The sequence below is a fragment of the Aulonocara sp. 'chitande type north' Nkhata Bay genome, linkage group LG12 (genome assembly GCF_057382095.1).
Source record: "Aulonocara sp. 'chitande type north' Nkhata Bay isolate Kocher_YH1m ecotype deep benthic linkage group LG12, A_spYH_male_GT1.1, whole genome shotgun sequence".
NCBI classification, from domain to species: Eukaryota; Metazoa; Chordata; class Actinopteri; order Cichliformes; family Cichlidae; genus Aulonocara; species Aulonocara sp. 'chitande type north' Nkhata Bay.
In genome coordinates this window covers 11,378,843-11,406,497 of record NC_141355.1, presented here as the reverse complement: position 1 = coordinate 11,406,497, position 27,655 = coordinate 11,378,843, and the positions used below count along the sequence as shown (strand labels likewise).

The 27,655-nt window shown below is 39.1% G+C and overlaps 1 protein-coding gene across 4 annotated transcripts; it reads right to left on the bottom strand.

The window, feature by feature from the left end:
* On the bottom strand, window positions 1-27,655 carry LOC147316986 (endophilin-B2-like). Of its 4 annotated transcripts, XM_086313542.1 has the most exons (13): window positions 27,510-27,655; window positions 26,794-26,935; window positions 25,607-25,618; window positions 20,840-20,968; window positions 15,749-15,882; window positions 14,340-14,432; window positions 14,210-14,221; window positions 12,228-12,290; window positions 10,986-11,009; window positions 9,377-9,466; window positions 5,889-5,989; window positions 4,717-4,918; window positions 1-1,664 (listed from the first exon to the last, which is right to left on the bottom strand). In XM_086313542.1, exons 1-13 carry the CDS (start codon window positions 27,570-27,572, stop codon window positions 1,557-1,559), a joined length of 1,173 nt encoding a protein of 390 aa, XP_086169668.1. In that variant the 5' UTR covers window positions 27,573-27,655; the 3' UTR covers window positions 1-1,556. The 4 variants fall into 4 exon arrangements, with proteins under 4 accessions (XP_086169668.1, XP_086169669.1, XP_086169670.1 ...); XM_086313543.1 differs by lacking the exon at window positions 14,210-14,221; XM_086313544.1 differs by lacking the exon at window positions 25,607-25,618.

Below are 27,655 nucleotides of genomic sequence, written 5' to 3'. Positions count from 1 at the left end.
TTCAAATCAATCAGTTTTATTAATGGACACATTTCATTCATTCAGCAAGGAACAGACAGATAACAGAAAGTTACTTCAAATTTGTGAAATGAGCAGAAGAGAAGAGAGCAGGACAAAAACGCACATGAGTACCAAGAATTCTTATCATGTGACACGACCTGCAGGTAACATACGCTCATTTCACGTGAACGTATCAGCAGGCTGTCTTAAAAAATAAATAAATAAATAAAGGCAGTGCATGCATGTACACATGCAGGACATTAGGGAGCACAATAGATTTAGATCTCACACAAACAGACTTGTCTACATTCATGTACACACACATAAGTGTCCAACAGGACGGGCTACCGGCTGTAGCACATGCAGCACTAAGACTGAAAATCCTTTAATTTAATGAAAAACACTGGAAATACAAAAAAAACCAAAAAAACAACACTCACGGCTAAAGCACACAGGCAGTTGTGTAATTGCAGGGGAGTGTCAGTGTTGCATGCTGGCTGTGGTGAACTTTAAATCAGACATTTGTACAATATTTGAAGAGCACATTGTCAGCAGTCCCCACCCGTCCTCTTAAGGCAGTTAGAAAAGAGGTGTAGAGTGTTCATATTGTTCGTAGGAGCAGCTGCATTGGTGTGGAAAAATGCGAGAAGCAAAAAACAAAAAAAGAATAAGTCCAAATGACTATTCTTGCTTTAAATAACATAGGTATTGCATTCGCTTCAGCTAGCACTTAAGGCAAATATTTTCCCCCAAACAATCCTCACAAACAGTTTCCGTGGTTTACAATTCTACAGTGTAAACTGTAAACTATGGAAATCATCATATATGACAGTTTCATCACCAATAAGTTAACGTAATCACAAGAGTCACTGTGAGAAAAAAAAGGAAAGGGGCAAACACATTTGCAGTAAAAGAAGGAAACTGTCACATCTTTCAAACAAACCAAAAGTGGCCTATATGGTTTCCCTGCTCCTCACATATGAAGTGGGACTGGAAAATAATACAACATAAAGAAGTCCCGTTTGTTTTCACTTCTTCTTTAGTTGCCTAATATCACCACTTTAACCCAAAGAATTGAGAACAGGAAATTGTTTCACGCGCCCCGCTGCCTTTTGAAGAAAAACTGAGAAATTTCGTCGTTTAGACCCAGTTCAGTGAAAGCTTACACTTCTAATCTCTGTGAGAGAATAATTTAGACTTTTACAATTAAATTCTTCATCAGAGTTTAGCAAAGAAAGCAGTTTTAAAATATAGCAAAGACATCAAACGCACCAATATAATTTCATTCAAGCATTGGGACGTATTGGGACTTTGGGATGCACATAACACAAAAACATCACAAACAGAAAACTGAAAGGAATGTTAACCATCCCCAATGAGGAATTTCCTTGAGTCACTATAAGAGTGTTTCTATTTTCACTGCTGTCTGAGAAGCATTTTGTGTATTTGGGAGAGGTGTTATTGAGGATTAGAGGTTAGTGTAAGAATGAGAAATTCTTTGTGGCTTCACTATGTGTCCAATCACACACATGCACATGCATACGTGTGTGCGCTGTCTAACTGAGAAGCTCCAGGTATGTGACTGGCACTTTTCCTTTATGGTTTCCTTTCTCTCCAATCAGCCAGTCAGAGTCCATTCCAGGCACTGTGTAAACTGTGATGAGCTGTAACGCAGAAAGAAGGCGAGCATTCAAAATGTGCAAAACAGAGGCAAATGTAAATAATCAGCATTTTATAGTATAGTATATTAACCATATTATCCATATTTTATTCAACAGAAAACAGGAAAACACTGGGGGTAAATGGTGTCATCATATGGGGATTACATTCTTCTGTAACTCTACACATGTAACTGAGTAGCAATGTTTCTCACACATGCTTGTATTTCAATCCTTGAAATTATTTAGCTGCTTTCCAGGATCTTATTCATGCTCAGGTGTTGCAGGTGAACCCTAACTTCACTGTTTAGATCTGCAAGTAATGAAGAGGCTTCTCCTAGTCTAGCAAGAGTCAATAAGAAGGACCGTTCCATCAATCTACAACACATGATTGTGGACTCGGAGTTCATCTGGAATATAAAACACAACATCATAAACAGAAGGCTATTGCACTTGAATATAAATTCCATCTTAAAACCAAAAGGGGACCATAAACCTGCATAAACACAGAATAAACATAAAGATTGTTGAAAGACAACCTCAGAACTAAAGGCAGGAAATGTTGTATCAAGCCTACCCTGAGAAATAACAGAAAGCTAAACACCAACAAAGAATATAGAGCCATGAAGTGATGAGCGAAACTAAAAAAAACTTCCCTAAAACTCAAAATCCTGGGTCCCAGATCCAGGGACAATGACAATCTGCTCACCCCCCACCAACTGGTTGCGGCAGCTGGCTGCTACTCTCTGAGCCTGGTTCTGCCAGAGGCTTCTTCCTGTTCAAAGGGAGTTTTTCCTTCCCACGGTCACCAAATGCTTGTTCACATGCAAGTTCACAATATAAAGCGCCTTGCGGTGGCGGTTATTATTATTGGCTCTATATGAATAAAATTTAATTGAACTGAATTGAACAAAAGTCACACCATTTCAGTTCCCTTGTTATTCACAAGGGGCTTAACTCCTAATTGCCCACCGGTGAGGACAAAGGCAGAGTTACTCATGATGCTCTCCTGGCTTCATTTCTTTCATATAATTACTCCGAAACTCAAACCCAGGGTATGTTAAGCTTTTCTAATTTGTCTACTTTGTCTCTTTTGTCACCTATGTCCCCAAAGCCACCCTGCTTTTCAACTTCAGCCAATAAGACCATTTCCCAAACCCATAAACATAAACTACACTCTTTTCACTTACAGTCATTTATTCACCTTTCACCAACTTTAATTTCAAAACTGTGTCATTTGTGTATATTTGTGTTATTTGTGTATATACTGTATACTCTGTGTATTTACTATCTCTTATTGCCTGTTTATGCCCTGTCCTTAGCTTCAACGTCATGCTGCTCTGTTGTATGTTAATTGCCCCTTGGGGATAAATAAAGTCTTTCTGATTCTGATTCCTGTTACACAGGTCATCCAGATCTGCTCACAATATAATGAATGTCTCAGTTCCTAAAATTTATCAAGGGGAAAGAAGCAGGAAGGAAGAGGAAAAAAGGAACCTTACTGGAGAAACCAACTGATGACGCACAAGCGTATCATTTGAGGAAGTGTTTTAAATTCAGCATATAAAAGAGACACTGGACACAGCTGACATACAAACCACAGCAGGGCGAGATTTCTCAAACCCCTTTGTGGTGTTCATAAATTGTTTCAGTTTTTTTAGATGATCAAACTTTCAATATGTGAGTGTGATTAAAAAGCGCAGCTCTGTCTGACTCAGAGTTATGACTGAAATCTAAATGCTGTGTGTATCTACGTGTCTGCTGACACTGTAGAGTTGGAATGAACACATGGATGCTTTCTCAGATTATTTTTTAAATCATCTGTGAATGACATGATGATATTGAGAAATGAAAATATGCTAGTAACTCAGCAAACGTTTACTAAAAAGGTCATGCACAGTCTTTCCAAAGAACAAAGTGTATCTGGATAAAAGCATAGCAACATCATGCCAGGAGTTCAGTTAAAATTTTCTGCATCTTTAACTGAACTCCTAATTTGTTTACAATTAATCTACAAACTATCCAATGTTGATCAAAGTCATCTCTTGTTGATTTTGTCACTAGCTCCTTTTTAATTTGCATGAAGCTTGGAACTACATTTGAAACACAATATCTGCGAACATATTTTATCTGTTTTTGAAATCAAAATTAAAACAGGAACCTAAAATATGTGGTTTTTACATGGATCACTTAACATCACTGATAAGCTGTACCTTATTAAGGTCCAATACATGTTTCCCATCCTTTAAATTTAATTTTCAAACAATTATTAGAAAAGCTTTTCATCAGGGGACAACAGAGGTTGTGATGCAAAGTTCTATAAATCATGAATATTTCTGTTGTTGGCTATAAAAGACCCCACAATTTATTTTTTACTTGAATTTATTTTATTACATACAACTGCTTAGGCTGTATCAGCTGCCTGTTTTTCCAGTTACCCGTACTCATTAGTACACTCTATGTGGACTGCACAGCTTTTGCCACATTGGAGTAATTTTGGTGGCCAGTCACTCTCAGGAAGATTCAAGGTTTCTTCAGTTGTGAGTGATGGCTCGCACTGTGGTTCGTTGGAGTCCAAGAGCCTTAGGGTTTTGTAACTTCACACTGTCACACAGGTTCCATGTAACAGATTACTTGACTCTTAAGGTCCAGCAGTAATCAGGCCTGATTGTGTCTAGTGAAACTGAACTCAGCTTTCAAAAAAAGCATCGTGGGAGAGTGGTGGGAATTACTTTTACACATAGGGCATGTCCATGACTAATGTTACAGTGGAATGCTGATTTTCTTTTTAATCTTTATACTTTTAACGGGTGTACATTTGTATACGTCTCTGCATGTGAACAGCAAGATTGTTGTACTTGTTTCCATCATCAGAAAAGAAAATACACACAAACAAAAGATTAAAGATCCGGGAAAGTGTAAGTGCATTACATAATTACAAGCAGCAAATGCCACATGACCGAGCCTATTGTTTAGACCAAGCCCTGAAGAGATTTCTGGCCAGAGACCAACAGCCATATACTGGCTGCCTAGTTCCAGGCTGATGATGAAACCTCACCTCGTCAGCCAGAAGGGAGAGCTCACTGGAATCCGCTGCATCGTAATCATAAAGGACTCTGGCTTTGCGGGTTCCTGTAGCTGGTGCTTGAACTTCTTCGATCTTAAGGGTGTCAGTTTCCACTGGGCTGCTGCTGCCTTCTGTCACCATACTGGGAGTAGCAATGGCGTTTGTGGAGTTCAGTGCGAAAGCATTAGGAAGCCTGGGGGGGAGAGGTAGATGTGATGGTCTGAATATCCAGAACATGTAGAACACTAATAAACTAAAATAATAAAAAATGGGCAAAACTTTGTTTAAAAAACTAAATAAACAGCTTTTTCTGCATCTACACTGTTATAACTTGAAGCAATGCATACAATATATTATATGCTGCAAAGTGAAAAAAAAAATACAATATTTGTATGCATGTTGAAAAATGTATAATATTTTTTAATTATGGCTTTTGGCACTCAGCAGTGCCAAATAAGTAGCTTTTTGTAGATTTTCAGCCAAAATAGAAATGCACAATGGAATGCAGAAACTACTCCAAGAGAAATCATCGTGGTGTTGCAGAGTCGTCTAACATGAACACAAAGCAACAAAAGGGTGAAAGGTGAAAAAAAATATGATTAATGATGCCATTCTATGATTGTATTTAGACTTTTTATTCTTAATTTTACTTTATCCATTGTTGTAAATCATAAAATGTGGATCATAAAATGTTACATAGAGGATGCCAATCTTTACCATTTTGAGTAACACAGAATATTGCAGGGAAGAATGACAAGATAAAGAGTTGCTGCAGTCCGGTGGTTATGTGAAGAGCAGCAGGATAAAGGTTCTTAGCATACTAGTGAAGTTAAATAAAAAGTGCTTCTCCAATGCCACGGGAAAAAGCATGATAAGGCTTGATAAGGGTTATACCAGTTGCCTAGTTGTCCTATGTTGGACATGGTTCGTAGAAACTGCTACAGTGTAATTATATTAGTTATTAGTTTATATATTTTAAGAACTATATTGTTATCTGTTTTTAATCAGTTATGAGTAGATCGTTGTGTCATTGTGTTAACCGAAGTGTTTGGCATTACAACTTCAGGCTTGGGGTATAAAGGATACAGGCTATCAATTCTCACCAAGCACGAAGCTGAATGAATCAAACCATCCACCCACATCACCCCCCATTTTACTCTCACCTTCCCAGCTCTTTCTGTAGCTCCTGCATGTGGAGGTGACACTGCTTGTAATAAGCTGCTTGGGCCTCCACAAATTCATGCAGGCAGCGCAAATGATTCACCTGAAAATAAGAATCAGCAGTCATTCTTAAAGGATCACAACGATGTGATTGGATTTTTTTTACACTGATAAAACCTCTACCACAATGTGTGAAAACAATATTTAATATACAATTATCCATCTATCTATGGTTCCTGAGCCACCCTTCTCTTTGGTGACAGTGCTTCAAACCCTTGGCCTTCCCATATGGAAAAGATATATATAAATCTTATAAAGTTTGTTTCTGTCTTGTGTGAAACTTGTATGAAAAGCATATAAGAGTGAAAACAGATATAAGATCCCTTGAAAAATTATATAATGAAACTTGTATGTTTTGGATACTTACTAAAACAATGTATGAAAGTAATGAGAAAGTGGCCACTTTCATGAGTAAATCATGTAAGCCTTATATGATTTACTCATGAAAGTGGCCACTTTCATGAGTAATCACATATAAGTTTTTACTATTTCTTTTCCATATGGGTTCTCTCAATGAGCTTCATATTTTAAGAACTATATTGTTATCAGTTTTTAATCAGTTATGAGTAGAAATGGTTTTCACTTCACATTTGTGCCTTGTCAGGGTTCAGTTGTGGAATTTCTTGCTTTCTTATTGGGGTTTGGACCATCAGTTTATGTTGTGGAGAAATCAGGTTGGTACAGCCATATTTGACAACTGTTAGAATTCAAATTCAGAAAGTTCTCAGAAAGTTTGGGTCAGCAACTCTCTTTCCGGTCTCCGTTCCACCTCCACTGGCTCCCCCTAGGGCTGTGTGCTCTCCCCCCTGCTCTTCATCCTCTACACCGATGACTGCAGATCCAAACAGCCTAACTGTCACCTGATGAAATATGCTGACGATACAGTTCTCCTGTCACTGCTGTCAGGCCCCTCACAACACCACGGTCCCGCTCTTCAGGAGTTTGTAGAGTGGTGTGACAGCTCCAAGCTTGGTTGCCCAAGGACACAACGACCGAGACTGTCGCAGCCGGGGCTCGAACTTCCGATTACAGGACGAACTGCCAACTCTTGAGCCACGATCGCCCCTATCATCAATGACCCCTCTCACATTCTTCACCCCACATTTCAATGGCTCCCCTCTGGGCAGCGCCTCCGTGGAATTTCGTGCAGCACTGAGAGGATGAGAGCCACCTTTGTCCCCAAAGCCACCCTGCTTTTTAACTCCAGCCGATAAGACCATTTCCAGAAACATAAACTACTCTACACTCTTTTATACTGCTGACACTTAATTCACTTTTAGTCACTTACAGTCATTTATATACCTATTCAGTGACTTTAATTTTAAAACTGTGTAATTTTATACATGTGTATATACTGTATATACTGTGTATTTATTATCTCAATTTTTATTGCCTGTGCTTATCTTCAGCGTCATGTTGCTCTGTTGTATCTTAATTGTCCCTTGGGGATAAATAAAGTCTTTCTGATTCTGATTCTGATATTATGGCATGAACCAATCAGCTAACCAAAGGGAAATGACAGTCCATCATTACTTTAAGAACTGAAGGTCAGTCAGTCTGGAAAATTTCTAAAACTTTGGATGTGTCTCCAAGTACAGTTACAAAAACCATCAAGTGCTACGATGAAACTGGTTCACACGAGGAACGCCCCAGAAAAGGACGACCAACAGTCACCTCTGCTGCTGAGTCTAAATTCATCCAGCCTCAGAATTCGCAAGTTAACAGCACCTCAGATTAGAGAATAGATAAATGCCACACAGAGTTCCAGAAGCAGACACATCTCTACATCAACTGTTCAGAGGAGACTGTGTGAATCAGCCTTTATGGTCAAATAGCTGCTAAGAAACCACTACTAAGGAAAAGCAACAAACAAAAGAGATTTGTTTGAACCAAGAAACACAAGGAATGGACAACAGACCAGTGGAAATCTGTGCTTTGGTCTGATGAGTCTAAATTTAAGATTTTGGTTCCACCCGCTGTGTCGTTGTGCGACGCAGAAAAAGTGAACGGATGGACTCCACAAGCATGGTTCCCACCTTGAAGCATGAAGGAGGAGGTGTGATGGTGTGGGGGTGCTTTGCTGGTGACACTATTGGGGATTTATTCAAAACCGAAGGTACACTGAACCAGCATGGCTACCACAGCATCCTGCAGCGACGTGCCATCCCATCCGGCCCCTCACAACACCATGGGCCCGCTCTTCGGGAGTTTTTAGAGTGGTGTGACAGCTTCAAACTTGAACTGAACATGAGCAAAACCAAAGAGATGGTGGTGACCTTCTCCAGTAGGCAGAGGGATCTGGCTGCTTCAGTCACCACCACCATCCATGGGAAGCCAGTGGAGGAAGTTGAGGAGTACAAATACCTGGTAACCATCTTTGACAACCTCCTGAAATTCTCTGCCAACAAAGAGGAGATTCTCAGGAGGTGCCACCAACGGTTATACCTCCTTAGGAAACTCAACTCCGTTGGAGTCAGCACACCCATCATGATGACGTTTTACTATGCCTTCCTGCAAAGCATCATGATCTTCTCCATTACCTGCTGGTTCCACTCCGTCAGCTTTCAGAACAGGAACAGAACGCAGCACACTGTATCAGTGTGCTCTAAAATCCTTGGCCTGCAAGTCAGAACTCTTGCACAGGTTTTCAGCCAACAGGCCCATAAGACAGGCAGCCAAAATCATCAATGACCCCTCTCATATTCTTCACCCCGCATTTCAATGGCTCCCCTCTGGGCGGCGCCTCCGCTGCACTTCCTGCAGGACTGAGAGGATGAGAGCCACCCCATCCTGTTTGCGTTTCGTTAGATTATCATTTATTTTTCAACAGCACAATAACCCCAAACACACCTCCAGGCTGTGTAAGGGCTATCTGACCAAGAAGGAGAGTGATGGAGTGCTGCACCAGATGGCCTCCACAGTCACCTGACCTAAACCCAGTCAAGATGGTTTGGTATGAGATAGACCGCAGAGTGAAGGCACAGTGAAGGGCCAACAAGTGCTCAGCATGTCTGGGAACCGTTGGAAAACCATTTCAGATGACTACCTTATGAAGCTCATTAAGACAATGCCAAGAGTTTGCAAAGCAGCAATCAAGGCAAAGGGTGGCTATTTGGAAGAATCTAAAATCTAAAATCTAAAAACCATTAATTGAGATGGTGTGTCCAAACTTTTGACTGGTAGTGTGTGTACTATATATCTATATGTAGTCTGAGCAAAGCTATTCTCTAATCTTAGGCGAGAGAAAAAAAACCTGTACTGTATTTACTTTGTAATTAATATTTAATGTTTACAGAGAAGAGCTCAGTGAAGTGTTTGACTATTGCCATCTATGGTTACACAAAGTTACTTTTTCTTTTGAAAGTTCAATGTCAAGGTTGTGTGTGGCTGGAGCTGACAGAAGTCGAGGCTGTGGGTGTGACTCACATACATGCGTACTACTGATGCCCTCCAAAAGCAATCGTGTGACCTCTGCTTGGCGATCAAACTCTGTTTGGGCTATTCGGAGCTCATGTTCAGCCTGAAATAATAAAAACAATAGTTATACAGTGATTATTCTATAATTATTAAGTAAGTCAAGAGTCTTAAACCTTTTCATTAGGGCTGGGTATCGTCACCGATTTCTAGAATCGATTCGATTCCGATTCACAAGGTTCTGAATCGATTCGATCCACGATTCGATTCGAATCGGGGAAATTTTTGCCTCAGACAGTCAGAAATATTATAATTCAGATCATGCATCAGTACATTTCCATATATTTATATCTATAAAAAGAAAGCTGACACTTGTGAGACTTTATCAAAGGTGTAAGCATCACAACAGATGCCTTTGTGTCAAAGTAGCTGAGAAACACAGAAAAACATGAAGGTGATTTTCCTCGGCAGAGATTTTATAAAAATATTTTGCAGTAGCTCAAAAACATAAGAAAACAATTAATCAACATATGAACATTACCTGATGCTGCTGAAGTGAAGCAGAGCAAATTTACAGAAGTTTTATTAGAGACCAGGCTAAACGTTTTGCAATTTTGCATAATTTTAAAAAGTTTAAATTTGTTCAGTAGACTATTCAACAGCAGAAATGAGGTTTTCTTTTCAGAAGTAAGTAAAAGGGAAAAAAAACAGCGTCCGACAGCGCTGTAAACAACGGTAGACTTGTGCGCAAGTGAATAATGCAGAAAACAGATTTTTAGATGGGAGACTGTTCTTGAAGTATACTGAGAGAGAGAGAGGGAGAGCTGTGCATGAAGTGTGATTTTATCGTGGTGGAAGCAAAACAGCAAAAGTCAGAGGGAATCCATGACAATGTTTATGTGAAGCATAGTTTGGATCTTCTTTTGCTGCTGGTTCAGTCAATATTGTTTGGAGAGAGATAAAAAACTACAGCTCAGAATCTAGCGCAAAAAGGGAGTAAACACAAAGCACGGACCCGGCGAAACATCAGAATCAGTGAGCTGTTGGCTTTCAGCCCCGACCGTGTCCATGCCGTCAGGTGAGAAAGGCGACGTCTCACTGATTCTGATCCGTCGGCGGATCCGCGCTTTGTGTTTGCGTCTTTGTGCAGAATCCGTGTACCTGCTCTCATTTACTGTTTTAGCTGTTTGGTGGTTGTTTTTGAGAGGTTTAACCTGAGATTCTAGCGTTTCGGGCAAAACAAATTTACATTAAAAAATCGATTCAGGATTTTAATGAGTTGATATCACATTATCCAAGCTAGAATCGATTTTAATTGATAAATCAATAATCAAAATCCACCCCTACTTTTCATATCCTACAGTCCTCAGAAGACAAAAGCTCCAGCTTCATTCACCCAGATGACGTTAATTCTTTTGCATTGCTGGGATGTACAGCGTTTGACACTATGTGCTCCGAAAAGAGTAAAAGCTGGTAGGAGGTCTATGGTAATTAAGTTTAAGAGTCACCTTAAATCGTGGCCCGTTGAAAACAAGCACATGTTTGTTTAAGGCACACTGGTATCTCAATCTAATGACCAGACAGACAATTGACAAAGTACACAACTCACACACAATCATACTTACTTTCTCCACTTCCTCGGTCCAGAGCTGATGGGCCAAAAACATGCGGCATAAGAAGAGAAAATTTAGTTATAACATGAAAATCCTAGAATAACTTCACCATGGTCACCTAGAACCAGCACCTGAGGTCGTTACTAAATAAAACCTACCACCCTGTTTTCACAAAGGTTAACACACTGTTTAAAATGTAAACTACACAATGTTAACTCTACATTTAATTGAAAAGTAGTAAAAAAAGAATAACAAGAAATGTTGAAACAATATTTCTAGTTATTGCTTTTTTAGAACTAAATCTCATTCTAAATTCTGATACTCATTCTCACTCTGATACTAAAAACGCATCTATGATCTTAGTTTAAATATTTTAATATTAAAAAAGACATTTAATTCTGTGCATATTGTCAAAATGTTACCTGAATTATCTGTATTAGATGTTTTTAAACTCTGAAATCTTGACACTGAATAAATATTCATATTTATGAATTTTGAAACTGATATAACAAACACACACACACACACGTCTGGTGTTGCTATCCTCGTCGGGACATCTCATTGACATGCTTTCCCTAGCCGCTTAGCCTAACCCTATCATCAAAAATCAATGTGTACCCCTGACCCTTACCCTAAACCTAACGATAACCCAATTGCAACCCTGACACAACCACATTTTGAGCTTGAAAAATGCCTTGCCTTCAACCCAGTACACACACACACACACACACACACACACACACACACACACACACACACACACACACACACACACACACTTTTAGTCACACCCAGCAGGTGTGGTTTGGCATTGCTCAAAAGTAAGTGACAGACTGCTAGATTTAAACCAATGAACAACATCACTCTAGGATGTGGGACGTTTGTTATCAATGGTATGACAACAATCATTCACAATACATAATACAGTGATATGACACATAAGGATGCTATGCAAACTGCCACCAGTAATGATTACGGGTAATAAACATTCTTACCGGACTGACACACCTCCAGTCAAACATTAATGAAGCATAGCTTCACAGCTACCTGAACTACTTGCCAGCATGACAAAGTATATCGATTTCTGAATTGCCTCAAGTTTAATTATGAATCATAAAAAGTCAGTGAACTATGCATTGGTCATAAGAGTGAAAGATCAACTTGACAAACAGAAGATGAAAAAGTATCGCATAATGACATAGGTTTGTGTTATTTTTCTCATCAGTATTTAATAAAGCAAGATTGTCTTCTTACCGCAGAGGCACTGGCAGAAAGCACATAGTTGCGAGGTCTGGTTTCCTGAAAATCTGGAGCTGTCTACAGAAACAGTACAGTTATTTTTTTTGTTGTTGTTGCTTACTCAGTGTAAACAAGGCACTGCTACTAAAAAGAATTCCTCCAAATTACAATCAGAAAAGCACAGCACTCATAATAATTGCAGAAGTGTGACAGTTTGCTGGTGATTAACATCTGTCAACATTTCTTTAAACGGAACACTGACATATTTTTTATTTATTCATACGCATGCTAACATGCATTCTGGTTGCAAAAGTTACTGAAAATGAAGGATAAAAGTGCAACAAAAGTCCTGTTTAACAGTGAAAAACAAAAACAAGCTTCAAGAGAGGTTATCAACTACAAGGGTCTGCCACTAACTATGAAGGGGAAAGTAGCAGAAGATGTTTTTGTACTTGTTTCATATCATTCATTAGGTTTAACTGAGAGCAGTAGTGGCATTTAGTGAGGCATCTGGGTGCAGCCTGATTCCTTTTGCAGAGTGGCTCTGTGTGCCACAAAGATTACAGTTTTACAGCAAGAACATGCCTATATTTGCAGTAATATATAATCAGCTCCTAAGGACTTCATGAATATCCAAGTACATTTTCTGATGCCTATTGACAGACATATGCACAGATGCTGTACGGTTACTGTTGTTCATTTGAACTATGAATCACTGCGGCTGCCATATTGTTCAGCAAGTGCTGGGCATCCTAAGGCATGTGTTTGTGGCATCAGAGGTCTATACACACAGGCACATAAATAGGGCTCAGACCCCAGTGCTGAAAAAGGTGGCAGTGACAGATCCTACATCTCCCTGTACATATATCTATCTATATATATATATATAGATAGATATATGTACTGTATGGATGCTTGGCTAGGAAATTGAACACAGCCCTAGAGGCCGTAGGGACAAAATAGAGATCTCCATCAATACATAGTATCTATCTGTGTATCCATGAAAATATTCTCAATCTTCAGTGAAAATGAGCACTAAGTTAAAGATATTTGTAAAGAAAAGTCACTGCAATATTAAACAGGGATGCATTCTCCATACTCTGCTTAAGAAATCCAAGGTCCCTTGATGATCCAGGATCGTGTAATCCTGATAATACTGATTCACTTAATGATCAAAGTAGCAGCACACTAAGGACATTAGAACAACAACTAAAGGAAAATACAAAGAAATTCAGGTATGTTATTTATTTATTTAGCTGATTTGTTAGTTTATACAAAAGAGGGCAACTAATGTTCTTTTAAAGAAAAAGGGATGCAGGCTGAATTGAAAAAAAAAACCTTCACATTTACCCTTTATGAACTGAATACATTGTTCATCGCGGAAGCGAGCATTCCTTCCACGCTGCCAGGAAGCAGGAGAGCTGACTTTATTTCCGGCAAAGTCAGCTCATTGAACATTCCCACTGTTTTTGTGGTCTTGTGGTGTGCCTTCTGTATTTCCTGCCTAATAGGTTGCAATAACTGAGTCAGGGAATGCTAAAGAGGGACTGTGCAATGTTCTCAGTTCCTGAATTGTGTCATGGTCAACAGTGAGTTTAATAAGACAGTCATTAAGTCTTGTTTATGTTAAATAAATCTGCTCCCAAGTAGCTTCCCTTGACAGCCAATCACATATCTGCTGTGAAAAACCAAAATATCAACGACCAAATCATAAAAACTACACATATAGAATCCATGCAGAGGGGCCCCCAGGTGAGATACTAAATGGTAAATGACACTGTGTGAGTTGCTTTTTAATTAACACAGTTTGCCAAATTTGACTAATCGCCACATTCCGTCGTAATGTAATAGTCAAGCCTTGTCTGTGAAAACTTCACTTATTAACAGTAAAACCTGAAGTAACAGCAGAAAATTAAATCGAGCCAAAGCAAGTATGACAAGAAAAACAACCCAAGACATGCATCCAAGAGTTTAAAAGACATGTCCTCAATACTCACTTCCCCTTCGCACTGCAAAGAATGCATAAACAGTTAGTTATGGTTAATCCAAGCATCGCCAAAGATTAATCATCTGAATTATTGAGGTAATGCGTGTGGGAATTTGATTGTGAGCCGCTTATGAACTCACCGCGGCCTTTGCTTCAGCCACCTTTGCCTTCTTCACTCGTGTTTTACAGGCATCAAGGTCCAGGCGAAGATTCTCCAGAAGGCGACGTTCTTTCTATACCGTAAAAAGGACAAAACACAAACTAAGCAGCAGGCAAACATTAATGACATGCAGAAGTAGCATTTAAATACATGCATAGTAAAAGCAGGGAGTGAATGAGAAATGCTGAATGCATCATGGGAAGTCTTCCAGCAGCCTGTAGCAGCAAAGCTAAGGGATTCATCTGATTTAGTCCTAATCACAAAAGTTAACAAAAAAAGCAACGTTTATAGTTCAAGCAGGTTATAAGGCTACTAACTTACTGGGACATGTAACATTTAATACATGCTGTGGTGTCAGACAACATAGAAACAACAACAATGCTGACCTCTGCTGGTTTGCTCATATGTTACAAGGAAAACACTCACGCTCACTGGCGGTTTGTAAACAGTGAAAAACAGTATTTAAACATACTGGCTGATGTATGTTTAAAAGTATCTTTTAAGTCACATTCAAGGTCATATTCATTTACAGACAGTGGCAAGAAAGCTTGCATTTTGAATCAAGTAACGTTCCAAGGTCATGATGATTGTGCAATATTCTGTGATGCAAGTGGCCTCAGTTTGCAGATTCTCCTGACATCTCTCTAACCCACAGCTCAGGTGTGCAGCAGCACTTCTGAACTAGTGGACATGAGGTCTGCTTAATGACTCAGCTTTCACCAACTCATTCTGAAAACATAACATTTCTTTACGGAAATTCGCCACAGGAATTAGTACCACAATTTACCAAAAAAAACCAAACACTGATGTTTTCAATAAGACTTGAAACTTGCGATTGAGACCATAATCCCATCAGGTGAGATGAAATGTCTTTTCCCCCCAGTGCATACAGAGGAGTTCATCCCTTCTGGAACTTCCATGTTGGCTTCAGGAAGTTCGTCCATCTTTTATATACGGTCTATATCATTTTGCTCTCTTTTGCAATAGGTTAGTGATTCACTGGATAAATATAATTTCTTCATGATTCCTTCTTACTCAGTGAGGGGACAAATGAACAAAAGCTCACTAACAAGAAAAATAAAGAACTCGCAGATGTGAACATAGCTGACACAGCAGACAGTAAGTAAAGTACATTGAAGAGCTAATAAATTGAATAATAAAGTTAATACACAGATACACACACCAATGGCATACATAATGTTTTTTGATATGTTCATAGAGATTTTTCTTTTTTCAGTTATACTGATATCAAGATGTATTGTACATTAATGTCTTGCAACATACTGAGTATCACAGAATCACTTTGTCGTGATACAGTGTGTGGTATATTGTATATATTGGAAGTATGACTCAAACAACATTGGAATAGATGTGATATTCCAGACTCACTGAAATAGTTCTCCAGTCTCCTTCCAGAAAGTTCCTGAGAGGCGTAAGAAAGCTGATGGCTGACGTCTGGAGGAACTCTTTCTCTGCTTCTCCTAATCTTTTCTCACACTCCCCCACCTTCTCCAAAGTGTTCCCTGGAAGAAACACATTAGATCTACTCACCAAAAAGACTCCCACCATGCTGTAAGCACACCATAGCATTGGTAAAGAAGAGAGAATTGAAACTTTTTTGAATGAATGTCATGGCATGCCCATGTGCACATGCTAGTGTAGCCTTTGCACACTTGCATCTGGTTGCAGCAGAATAAAATGGATTAAACTATAAAATTTAAGTTTAGAACAAAGAAATTATTGTTTCCACAATTACAGTTCCAGTAAAAAATGAGGTGATGGCATTTATGTTACCTTTTCATGCCTTTCCTTCAGTGTGTATTATTGCGATGATTTTATAAGTGTGCTGTTAACAGCTCAAGGAAAACATTCATGAATCCTAACTACTACACTTCTGTTCTGTTTGTCTGCTTTAATCCATTTGAAATTAATGAGGCAGCATGGTGTTTGGCATTGATTATGCCCTCGCAGCAGCAGCAGCTTTTTCTGTGCTGCAGCAACACCACGTGGACAAACCACAGCCAGACCTACCTACGGTACACTGTAATGCTCAAATGGGTAGTGATGATTATATATATATATATATATAAGTTTTTTCAGACACACAGCTAAAGCCAGTGTCAACTGTCATATCCAATTTGGGACCAATCAGATATTCCATTATGCAGTTACATGAGTTCGGAAGTAGCATCCTTCATTTAGCTTGGCATAATTTTGTAGTTGTTTTTTATGTATTTATTTTATAGATTTATGTGATATATCAAGGTATCTGTTGATTTAACAACTTTAGCAGAAAAAATATTATATACAAGAATCCATTTCATATTGTCAAGAGATTTATTCTAAATGACACTTCTTCAGCTGAGAGTCTAAGAGGAGAAAACACACACAGACGCTGCAGTTTTAACTTGCAAGGGCGTTTCGCAGAGCGCTCAAATCAGAGTGGGGGCCCTGTGAAATGTGCGCTCTGTTCTTGCAATTGTCTTTATTTATACACAAGAAAAATGAATACATTTGTTCAGTGACGTGAGCATGTGCGTATGTGATATTGGTCTTTTACGTGGAATTCCAATAAAATTGATTCATGTTTGTGGCTGTAATGTGACAAAATGTGGGAAAGTTCAAGGGGGCGAATACTTTTGCAAGCCACTGTGTGTGTGTGTGTGTGTGTGTGTGTGTGTGTGTGTGTGTGTGTGTGTGTGTGTGTGTGTGTGTGTGTGTGTGTGCGAGGTCAGAACTGCTTGTTTGACTTCTTACTGTCGCTGTGGGAAGATTCAGATACAAATATCAGAACACGTTTCATAAAGGACAATCAGTTCTAAGCAGGGAAAAGGTCATCATGCAGTATTCTATCACATGTAAACTTATATCATTAAAAGCTTAGACTGACTACTAAGTACAATTTTCCCTTAACACATATATATGACACATCACACAATGTGAAAAACATGTTGTGCTGTTCTACCTACAGTATACATTTTGGAAACTTTTCATGTTAAAGCTCATGAAATCCGGAAATCCAATCAAACCATCTTCTAAACCTTCTTTTTCACTCTTGCCATCTTTCTGTCACGGATCAGCCCTGACACGTATGTCCATCCACTCTACCTGCACTCTCTTCTTCACCTTTCATGTACACTGTCCATTGCTTCGGACAGCATTTAAACTCATCTACATTCATTATGTGCTTCTTGCAGCTTCACTGTTACCCCTGCCTCCCTCTCATTCATACACATATATTCTGTACTGATTCTACTGATTGTCCTCATACCTCCACCTGCTCCAACTCTCACTACAGATCACAAACAGACGTCATAGTCCTGCAAACATAATAGTTCACAGAGACTCCTGCCTGATCTGCATATAGACACAGTGCAACTCCTTCTGACCTTCTCTGTAGTTCTCCATCAAAACTCTCAAAGGCAACATTGCATCTGTAGCGCTCTTTCTTGGCATGAAGCCATACTGCTGCTCACTGATCATCACCTCTCTTCTTAATCTAGCTTCAACAACTCTTCCCCATACCCCAATTATATAGATGACCAGCTTTATCCCTTTGACATTACAATAGCTCTTCACATCACCCTTGTTTTTGAAAATCGGTACACTTCTATTTCTTAGGGTGCCCACTGTCTTCTCTCCTAGACATCTCCATACCCCCACATGTATGTCACTGGACCAATCGCCTTTCCACGCTTCAACATTTAAATAGCTGCCTTGCCCTTCTTACTAATTCTTTACGCTTCCTGATTCACAAACTTTCCTTCTCTCATTTTCCATGTTCCATCTTCTCAACACACGCTTTACTCCTTGATACATTTCCATCTCTGTGCTTTATCTCTCTGGCTATCCAATCGATACAAGTCCTTTGTCACATACAGTTTACTATAAGCCCTTTTTTTGCTTTACACCTAGCCTCCAAATATTCCTGTCTATTTTCATGCCACTTGTTTGCTGACTTCTTCCTTTTAATACTGTCCTGTACTTCTTCATTCCAATACCAAGTCCCTTGTCTTCTTTGCTCTGTCCAGGGGATACAACAAATAACTTCTTGGGAGTTTCACTCAAAATGTCTGGGAAGGGGATCTAAATGATAAGTTAAGTGCTCCTGCATAAATCTCATTCTCCTATTGATTTTTTTGAGACCTGGAATTCCTCCTCTGTGACACTGGTCACATTTGGCCCTGACTATTGATGCAGCAACAGAATGAGGTGCACAGACTAGCTCATTCAAAGCAGTATTGATTCTTAGATTTCCACACAGGGACATGATCACAGGGATCATGATCTGAAACATATGCCTGTATTATGCAGTAGAGTGACCTACATGGTGACAGAACAGAGAGTTATGCAAGACAAATATGTATTTTCTTTCTATGTCTTTCTATACATAGAAAGACAATTCAGAAAAAACTACCTCCAGCGGAACAGAAACTTCTGGAAATTAACAAATTTTTGTTAGCAAGAGAACGGATAAAGCAATCTCCTTATTGGTTTCACTTTTTTCAGAGCACTATATTCTTACTCTCTCAGTATTGAATTATTCTAGTTACATCATGCTTGCAAGAATTACTTGCTTCAACTCTTCCCGATGCATATTTGCCATTTTGGCAGAATGTTGGCTATATCCATGTAAGCTAATACCAACATATACAAATAACAAAAGTCGCTTCAAGGCACTTGTAAGGTAAAGACTCTACAGTATTCTGAAAACGTGAACCAAATGAAATAGTATCAGTAAGCACTTTGCAGGAGAAGGAAGTTATAACTCGCTTTTAACAGGAAGGCAGAACCAGGTTTGCAGGGCAGCCATCTGCCCCGACAGGTTGGGGGTGAGGGGAAAGAGAAAACCAATAAGAGAGCATAATGAGACAGGATAGAACACACACTATGGGAGAGGCAAGACAAAATGTAAAACAAGCAGAAGAAAACATACAGTGCATCATGGGGACAGCTTGAGTTTACAGTGTCATAGATAACAGAAGGTTCAGAGTCACCTGAACCAACATCTTGATAAATGTTATCAAAAGGTGTCTTCATGCTCAATCATCCAGGTAAGGAAATCCCAAAAGGTTGATTCTGTTCATCTCGACGTAGCGTTTTAAAGGGGGGAAAGGTTCCATCACTCATCCGAGTGACTTCTTCAGTCTCAGCTGACTGCAGGTTTCCCCAACCTTATAAAGAGAACATTTGCACAATGACTGAAACTAGCCCACTGAATGAACAATGGGCTGTGAAAGCTGGGCAGGCGCCTAAAGAAAGCTCCAGCCAATCAAGGAGAGAAGGACAACTGCTGCCTAAATGAAAACCCGTAGTGATCCCGTATGTGTCAGGAGTATCGGAACAGTTGGGACGCACTTTTTCTTAACACCGCGTCTCTGTGGCTTTTAAACTTTAAAAATTGCTGCGCCAAAAATTGGTCCACCCCAAGGATCTGTTCCCCCGACACAAACAGAGCTATGTAGTGTATGCTGTTAAGTGCCAGGAGGATTGCTAGGATTTATACAGTGGGGAAACCAAACAACCTCTGGTAAAGCGGATGGCACAACACACAAGATTCACCTTGTCAGGCCAGGACTCTGCAGCCTATTTACACCTACAGGCCAGTTGACACTCTTTCACTGATGAGGATGTACACAAGTCAAGGAGTCATGGAGGCTATTTATGTGAAAAGGGAAAGACCATCTCTGAATCAAGGAGGGGGCCCAAGGGTACATCTATCGCCATCTCACAATGCAATGCTCTCACAATGCTGTGTGCCAACTCTCTGTGAATGGTACTCATGGCCATTGATCAGTGGGCTATGGTCATGAGAATTTGCATATTAATGATCAAACTGACCTCACAGCCCATTGTTCATTCAGTGCTGCTAGTTTCAGTCATTGTGCAAATGTACTGTTTATAAGGTTGGGGAAACCTGCAGTCAGCTGAGACTGTAGAAGTCAATTGGATGAGTGAAGAAACCTTTCTCCCACTGAAAACACTATGTTACTAGTGAACAGAATCAACCTTTTTGGAGTTATCAAAAGGTAAAGTTTAAAGTCTAATCTCAAAATTAGAGAGGGTGTTTGTCTCCAAAACACGGAGACCTGGCCTGGTTCCACAGGAAAGCCAGGTTTTTCATACCTCAAAGTTCTGCCTCCCATTCCACTTTTAAAAACTCTAGCAACCACAAGTCTGTAGCTTGTACAAATAGAGCTCTAACATGCTCTATCGGTATTATAATGTCTTTCACATATGACTGGACCTGCTTATTCAAGACTTTGTTCGCGAGTAGAAGAATTTCAAATTTAATTCTGGATTTAACAGGAAGCCAATAAAGAAAATCCAGTATGGGAGAAATATGACAAATAGATTTCTTTATCATTAGAACTCTGGGCCTCCTCCAGTTGTTTTTCCTGATACAGAATTAATTAGAATTAATTAGAATTTTTTTTATTAACTCCTAGGACTTTGTTTGTTTGGAGTTTTTATACTCACCATATGGCATTCCAAGATCAAACTCTTTTGCTGCATCCTGCATATACTGACCCAGCAGCTCTGCATTAGTAACCCTGGACGGCACCTTCCAGTCCAGTTTTTCAAAAAGAAACTCCTCGATTCTGGCACCTGCAGTGAAAAATAAAGAAGAGTTTATTCATGGCACAACTGAGAAATAAAGAACCAGTTGAAATTCTTACCCACATGCTGATTAAATGAAAACTATATTCAGAAATAATGACCCTGTGTGGTCAAACCCTTCAGACTGCTCAGCACAACAGACAGACCGAATTACAGGGTGGACAGCTTTCAGCAAAATAAACAGCTACCACTATTACTGTTTAATAACCTGTAACCTCATTGGTAAATATCCATTTTGACACTTCTCAGCCTCCTTGTGGCTAAAAATAAATTCTATTTGAAACATAGTAGGGTAAAATTTCAAAGTTGCATGAAATGCAAAGAGTGATAATAGTGATAATAGTGATAATTTCATTTTAGAACAGTACTTAAGTAAGATGTATTCAGCCATATATATAAAATAAATTTCGTTTGTCAAAGCAAGTGCTGCTGTTGTTCAAAATCATGCGAAACTACATCTCTGAATATCATGGAATCTGGTAGCGAGGTGGTGCATAGGTGAAGGAAAAACCCTTCAAACTTTGGTGCAAATGTGCATCACTTGGCATGCAGGGAAAGTTTCCCCTATGAGGCACTGCAGGTAACACAGTGTGGCAAGACAATACAAAGCATTTCTGGGTGTAGTCTTCATTTAATTTCATTTAATTTCTATATGAGATGTTTCTATGTCTGGCTGCAGCAACTGTAAATGAAAAGAAACACATGGAAAACGCAGGGAGACAAAATAGAATGAATACTTTGCAACAGGAAAAGGTTGAATGGATGCTACTCACATTTTCACTATGGTAAAAAAACAAAATAACCTCCAAAACATACCAGATAAGGGTCATTGAATTGACAATGAATTCTAAGTTTTCTGTTATTTTGTCCACCGCAATGTAGTCAGTACATAAAACCCACTTACTGCAGCCTTATAGTGTAGAATGAAATTGTTTGACACAAGCCCAACATCAGAAGCTCCTCAGAACAAACATTTTACGTCATGTAAGCCTTTAATTACCTGAATGTAGTCTATTATGCTTGAAACTCTAAATATGGAGCCAAACTGCTGAATTAATGTACAAAAGCTCAGACACTGTGATGACCCAAAGCAAAATGTTTTCTTCTTACAGTACGATGATATGTTTGAGTCACTGATTCTCATAAACTCCTGCACACAGCCATTTCATACAAACTAAAATTCTGCTGCTCAGCTCTACATAACCAAAGCCAAAGAGAAACTAACAACCTTTACCAACAGACTGTTGTGCACACAAACTAAATATAAAAGATGGACATAGCAGTAGGACATAGCAGCATCACCCATTAGAAAGTGAGGTCTCGCTATGAAGCCTCAAGCTGAGGACTTTAGCCCTCACCATTATGGTGCTTTGGAATCAAACAATCTGGATCCGACTGAAAAACCAGGTGGCTTGTGAATGACACGGCAAAGCAAAACCGGCTTTATCCTCCTTTTTCACTCAAATAATTTGTTTTATTCAGTTAGACCTGAAACTAGTGACTGAGTGATTTAGGACACTTTTATTGGTTTTTTATTGGCTTTTTTCCAGCTTTTCTCTGGGTATTTTAGAGTTTTTCTTTAGAAATTCACTGCTTTTTCACTCATTTTCAGTCCCATCCTCATAACTTATCATTCTCAGAGTGTGCCATTTTGGTTTTTAAGGAACTGCATTGCATCCTGGGGTGTTGGGAATCTTGTCAAAAAGGATGGGAAAGGTTTGGCTAAGCAGTTTAGGTTGTGTTGTAGAATTAAGGTGGTCATGCCAAATACTGAGTTTCAAGCTTTGTTTTTGCCTTATATACTGTAACTCCATACATGTTTGCATATGTTATAATAAACTGTGATACACGTTCCCCATTTTTCTAGCAAAATAGAAATAAAGTAGGGTTGGCTCAACTGTTTTGCACACTACTGAATGCTGACTCATTCTTTTGACATAAATACAGAACTTAAAAAGCCATTCGTCTTCATTTGTCATTTCCTCTTTGGTTTGCTACATGAAGCACAACATTTACAAGTGAGTCAAAGTCTACTGTTGCACTATAGCATGTACACCTGAAAAAAACATTAGCAGCATTAGCAGTGCATCACTTACACTAGCACGTCACCATAACATTAACAAAGAGTTAACGGCACTAGATACTTTCTAATTGAAAGCTTGAAGTCCCACTGTAGTCCCCCGGGCCGCTCTACTATTGAACTAGCTACCAGTTTGGACTTAGCACGCTCACTACTTAAGTTTAAGGCTTCAAACTAACTTCAGACGAAGAGTTATTCAGCTCTTCGTAACTTCTATAGTTTGTCTTTTGTCCTGTCTCTCTTTGTTCCCCTTAAACCCAACCATTCGCAGCGTATTTCTGATCCTCCCGAAGCCAGGTATCTAAAGTAAACTGAGGCGACTCTTGTAAATTGGTGAATATGTGAATAAAAGTGACTTGAATTAAATTGAATTAAAAGTCAGAACAGCAGGTTGTGATCTACGCACAGCAGGGACCAAATGTGTGTTCTGGCTCCTTTGGCTTGCTTCAAACAGAAACATAAATTAAATGAATCGCAGTTTTAGAACAAATTCAATTCAAATACTGAAAATACAGTGTTTGAATTAACAGTAACAATTATTAAAAGTCTAATGTTACATAGAATATTATGGAAAAATAAAGCCCAGTGGATGACTTGGCCATACCTAAAGTAAACATGTTTTCCACAAGTACAAATAAGAAAAAGTACTGAAGCTCTCAGAGAGAAAAACATGACCAAAAAAATTGTAGCTTGCTGCTATTGATGTTGTGTGTGGGTTTTTTCATTCATTTGTTAGTGATCATAGCTTTCTTGAATAGCACATTGCTTATTAGCTCAGTTTTTTTCATGTATTTTTTATTACTTGTGGAAAACTGTAAATCAAATAAAGAAAACGTCTATCTGAACCATCAGTCAACAGTTTGAACTGTTGAAGGATGGTTTTTCTTTATTTTTACTACTTTCTACATTGTAGATACATACTGAAGACAGTAAATATATGAAGCACGATATATGGAATTACGTAGCAAAAAAAGAATACAGATACGGATAATTAACTCTAAATATGTCTTATATTTTAGATTTCTGAACATAACCACCCTTTGCTTTGTTGACAGTGCTGCAAACCCTTTGCCTTCTCTCAATGAGCTTCATCATGTAGTCACCTTAAATGGTTTTCACTTCACATTTGTGCCTAGTCAGGGTTCAGTTGTGGAATTTCTTGCCCTCTTTGTGGGGTTGGGACCATCAGTTTATGTTGTGCAGAAGTCAGGCTGGTACAGCCCTATTTGACAACTGTTAGAATTCATACTATGGCAATAACCAATCAGCAATTAAAGAGAAATGACAGTCCATCATTACTTTAAGAACTGAAGGTCAGTCAGTCTTGAAAATTGCTAAAACTTTAAACGTGTGCCCAAGTGCAGTCACAAAAACCATCGGAAACTCAGATGAAACTGGTTCATATGAGGAACGCCCCAGGAAAGGACGACCAACAGTCACCTCTGCTGCGGAGGATAAGTACATCTGAGTCACCAGCCTCAGAAATCACAACTTAACAGCACCTCAGATCAGAGTCCAGATAAATGCCACACAGAGCTCCAGCAGCAGATACATCTCTACGTCGACTGTTCAGAGGAGACTGTGTGAATCAATCTTTATGGTCAAATAGCTGCTAAGAAACCACTACTAAGGAAAAGTAGCAAGCAGAAGAGATTTGTTTAGGTCTGTTGGAAAACCATTTCAGGTGACTACCACATGAAGATCGTTGACAGAATGCCAAGAGTGTGCAAAGCATTCCCAGATAATTCCATATGGGTTCACTCATAGTTTTGATGCCTTGAGTGAGAATCTACAATGTACGTAGTCATGAAAATAAAGAAAAACATTAAATGAGAAGGTGTGTCCAAACTTTTGACTGGTAATGTATGTACACAAATTTGACTTTACATCTTCCTTAAATACACACACCACTACACACTATGAAAGAATGTAAAATAAGCTGTAGAAATGAAGGTAATTGTAAACTGCTAAAAAGTTACTAGAGGAGTCCAGTGTATGGATAGCTACTATGAGGGAGAACTGGGTGTCAGTGAAAAAGGGTAGCCAAATGTTTTCTAAAATCTAAAATGTCCCTGCCATCTCTAAATTTAGCATTATCTCCACTAGCTCTCAACCGCCAGTGTCATCTTCTGTGGAGTTTCTTTTGTCATTCTCTCTTAAGAGCTTAAAGTCATTATCATTCTCATCACAGATGTGATGTTCTGTCTGAAGTACAAACTGTTCTATTAGAGAACTAATTTAACAGAAGAAATACTTTTAGCATTTATCTCTCTGCCTCTAACAGGGTTTTGATGGTTTGTGATACATTAATTCTTGTTAGGGTACATACATACATACATCTACATCCAGTGGATGGCTCAATATAATTGAATACAATCTGTAAAACCTAGTGATCAATACAAATCTCATAAATGCCTCAAATTTTGCATTTAAAAGTTGTGTTTCACACTGATTCCTGTTAAGGAATTATTCGTTTTCTACTAATAATTCAGAGACATGATAGGTTTCTAAAGCAGGTCACTAGAGTAGGCAGGCGAAATACTCACCAGTATGATCAACTGTGGCATGCAGAATAAAACAGTGACAAGTTAGAGCCCCTGTTTTCATATATTTAATCAATAGCTCAGGATGTTGTAATTAGATCACAGTTAAGATTCTTGGCTTAGACAGTCCCCTTACGTTTAATATAATCATAGCATACCACTAGCCTGGGGTGGGCTATTGTTCTTATGAAATACTTACTAAATATGGCAATATGAACATTATAACACAATCCGCTTAAAGCACATTCATGCATGGTCAAAAAGCATCCACAAAACATTGTTCTCCCAAGCAATATATGCTCTCAGAGGACATAAATCAAGTTAGCAAGGTAAGGCTAGCTAGTTAGTTGTAAGTTAGGTACACTGTATAAAACCTGGTGTTGGTTATTTCTTAACATTAATTAACATGAAGCTAGACATTTCTCAGTCAAACCAGTCTTGGGAGTTTGGATGTCTAAACTGATGTAATCTATATCACATACTGTTTTGCTAGATAAGTGCAATTCATCAATATTATCAGGCAGCTAACACTTCCAAGCAGAAAGCCATCCCAATGTGGGCACTCATTTAATGTCTACACATTAAAATTCACATGCAGAAACACATGACTTTGTTCTGGTGAGTGGCACCAACTTGAAAAGTGCTATATAAATAAACATTACTTACAGTGCATTTGACACACTGCAAGTACCTTTTGGGTGGCTTTGGGTGCCTCCGTTAACAACACTAGAGATGGGGGGGTCGAGATACCCCGCTGTTACAGGATGGGAGGCGAGGTACACCCTGGACAGGTTGCTAGTCTGTCACAGGGCCAACAACACTTATAGAACCATTCACATTCATATTCACACATATAGACAATTTAGAATCACCAATGCAAACTCCATACAGAAAGGCCCCAGCCAGGTGGGGGTCAAATCTACCATCTCACTGTGAAGCAGCAGTGCTAACCACTGTGCCACCATGCTTTACATAACACATCAATTAATATGGTTCCTTACATATACGTATATTATTATTATTATTATTGACAAGATTTGTCATGTTTAACTGCTTTAAAAGGAGTATGTGTGCCTAATAAAATTGACAGTGAGTGTATAATTAAATTTCTTTAGTAAGTAATATGATTATTGATTATTCTTTCCACCTATAATACCTATAATAACGAGACTTCTATGTTGATGTCATACTTGGGTTGGGCTGTAGCAGGACCTCAGTCTGTCTGTAGATTTTCTCGGTCCAGTGTTTGGTGCAGTCTGCCCGGCTGATCAGGTTCTCAAACTGAGCGTCCAACTCGGTCTTCTCTGCTTGGCCCAACTTCTCCTCTGTGAACTGAGGCGTCATAGCGCAAACAACACACATCTCACAGGTGAACGACGGTACTCGAACACATCTGCGTCTGTCTGCTCTGAGATGGAATCAGTTTTTACACACATACATGCGAATAAAAAAATAAAACAAAGCAGTAATATTAAGAAAAGTGACGTCACGAAGGAGTCCGGTTAATGATCTGCTCGTGCTTAATCGTTGTCACTTCCCTGTCACCCTTAATCCAAATGGGAAAAAAACCCGTTTATATTTGTACTATATTTGTGCCTCTTTTAACTTGAGAAATAATTAATATTAGCTACGCTAGCTTGCCAGAGATAGCACTTAGTCAGTCCTATGTTGAACTGCGCCGCTGGCCCAAACTACGAGCAAGGCACAGCTGAATATCTTATCAATTTCACCTGCTTTAGATGCTGATATGCAGCGTCACGTTAGACATAGCGATATACCGCAAAGTCATATACGACTGTACCAAATTGTTATTAACGCTAGTAACAACTGACTGCCAAAGTGAAAGGATGCGACAGCAAAAGCCACAACACTTTTCCGCTCGCGGCACTCACGAGCGCTTTATTACCTGGACAGCCCGTGTCAAAAACAGTCCAGCACCCGAGGCTAATTTCTTCACGCTGAAATCCATTTCGTTTATTTATGATTTAAAACACTCGAGGGAGAGCTCTCTCAACACTATCCACTAGATGTTGTGGCACACGCCAAAGTCAC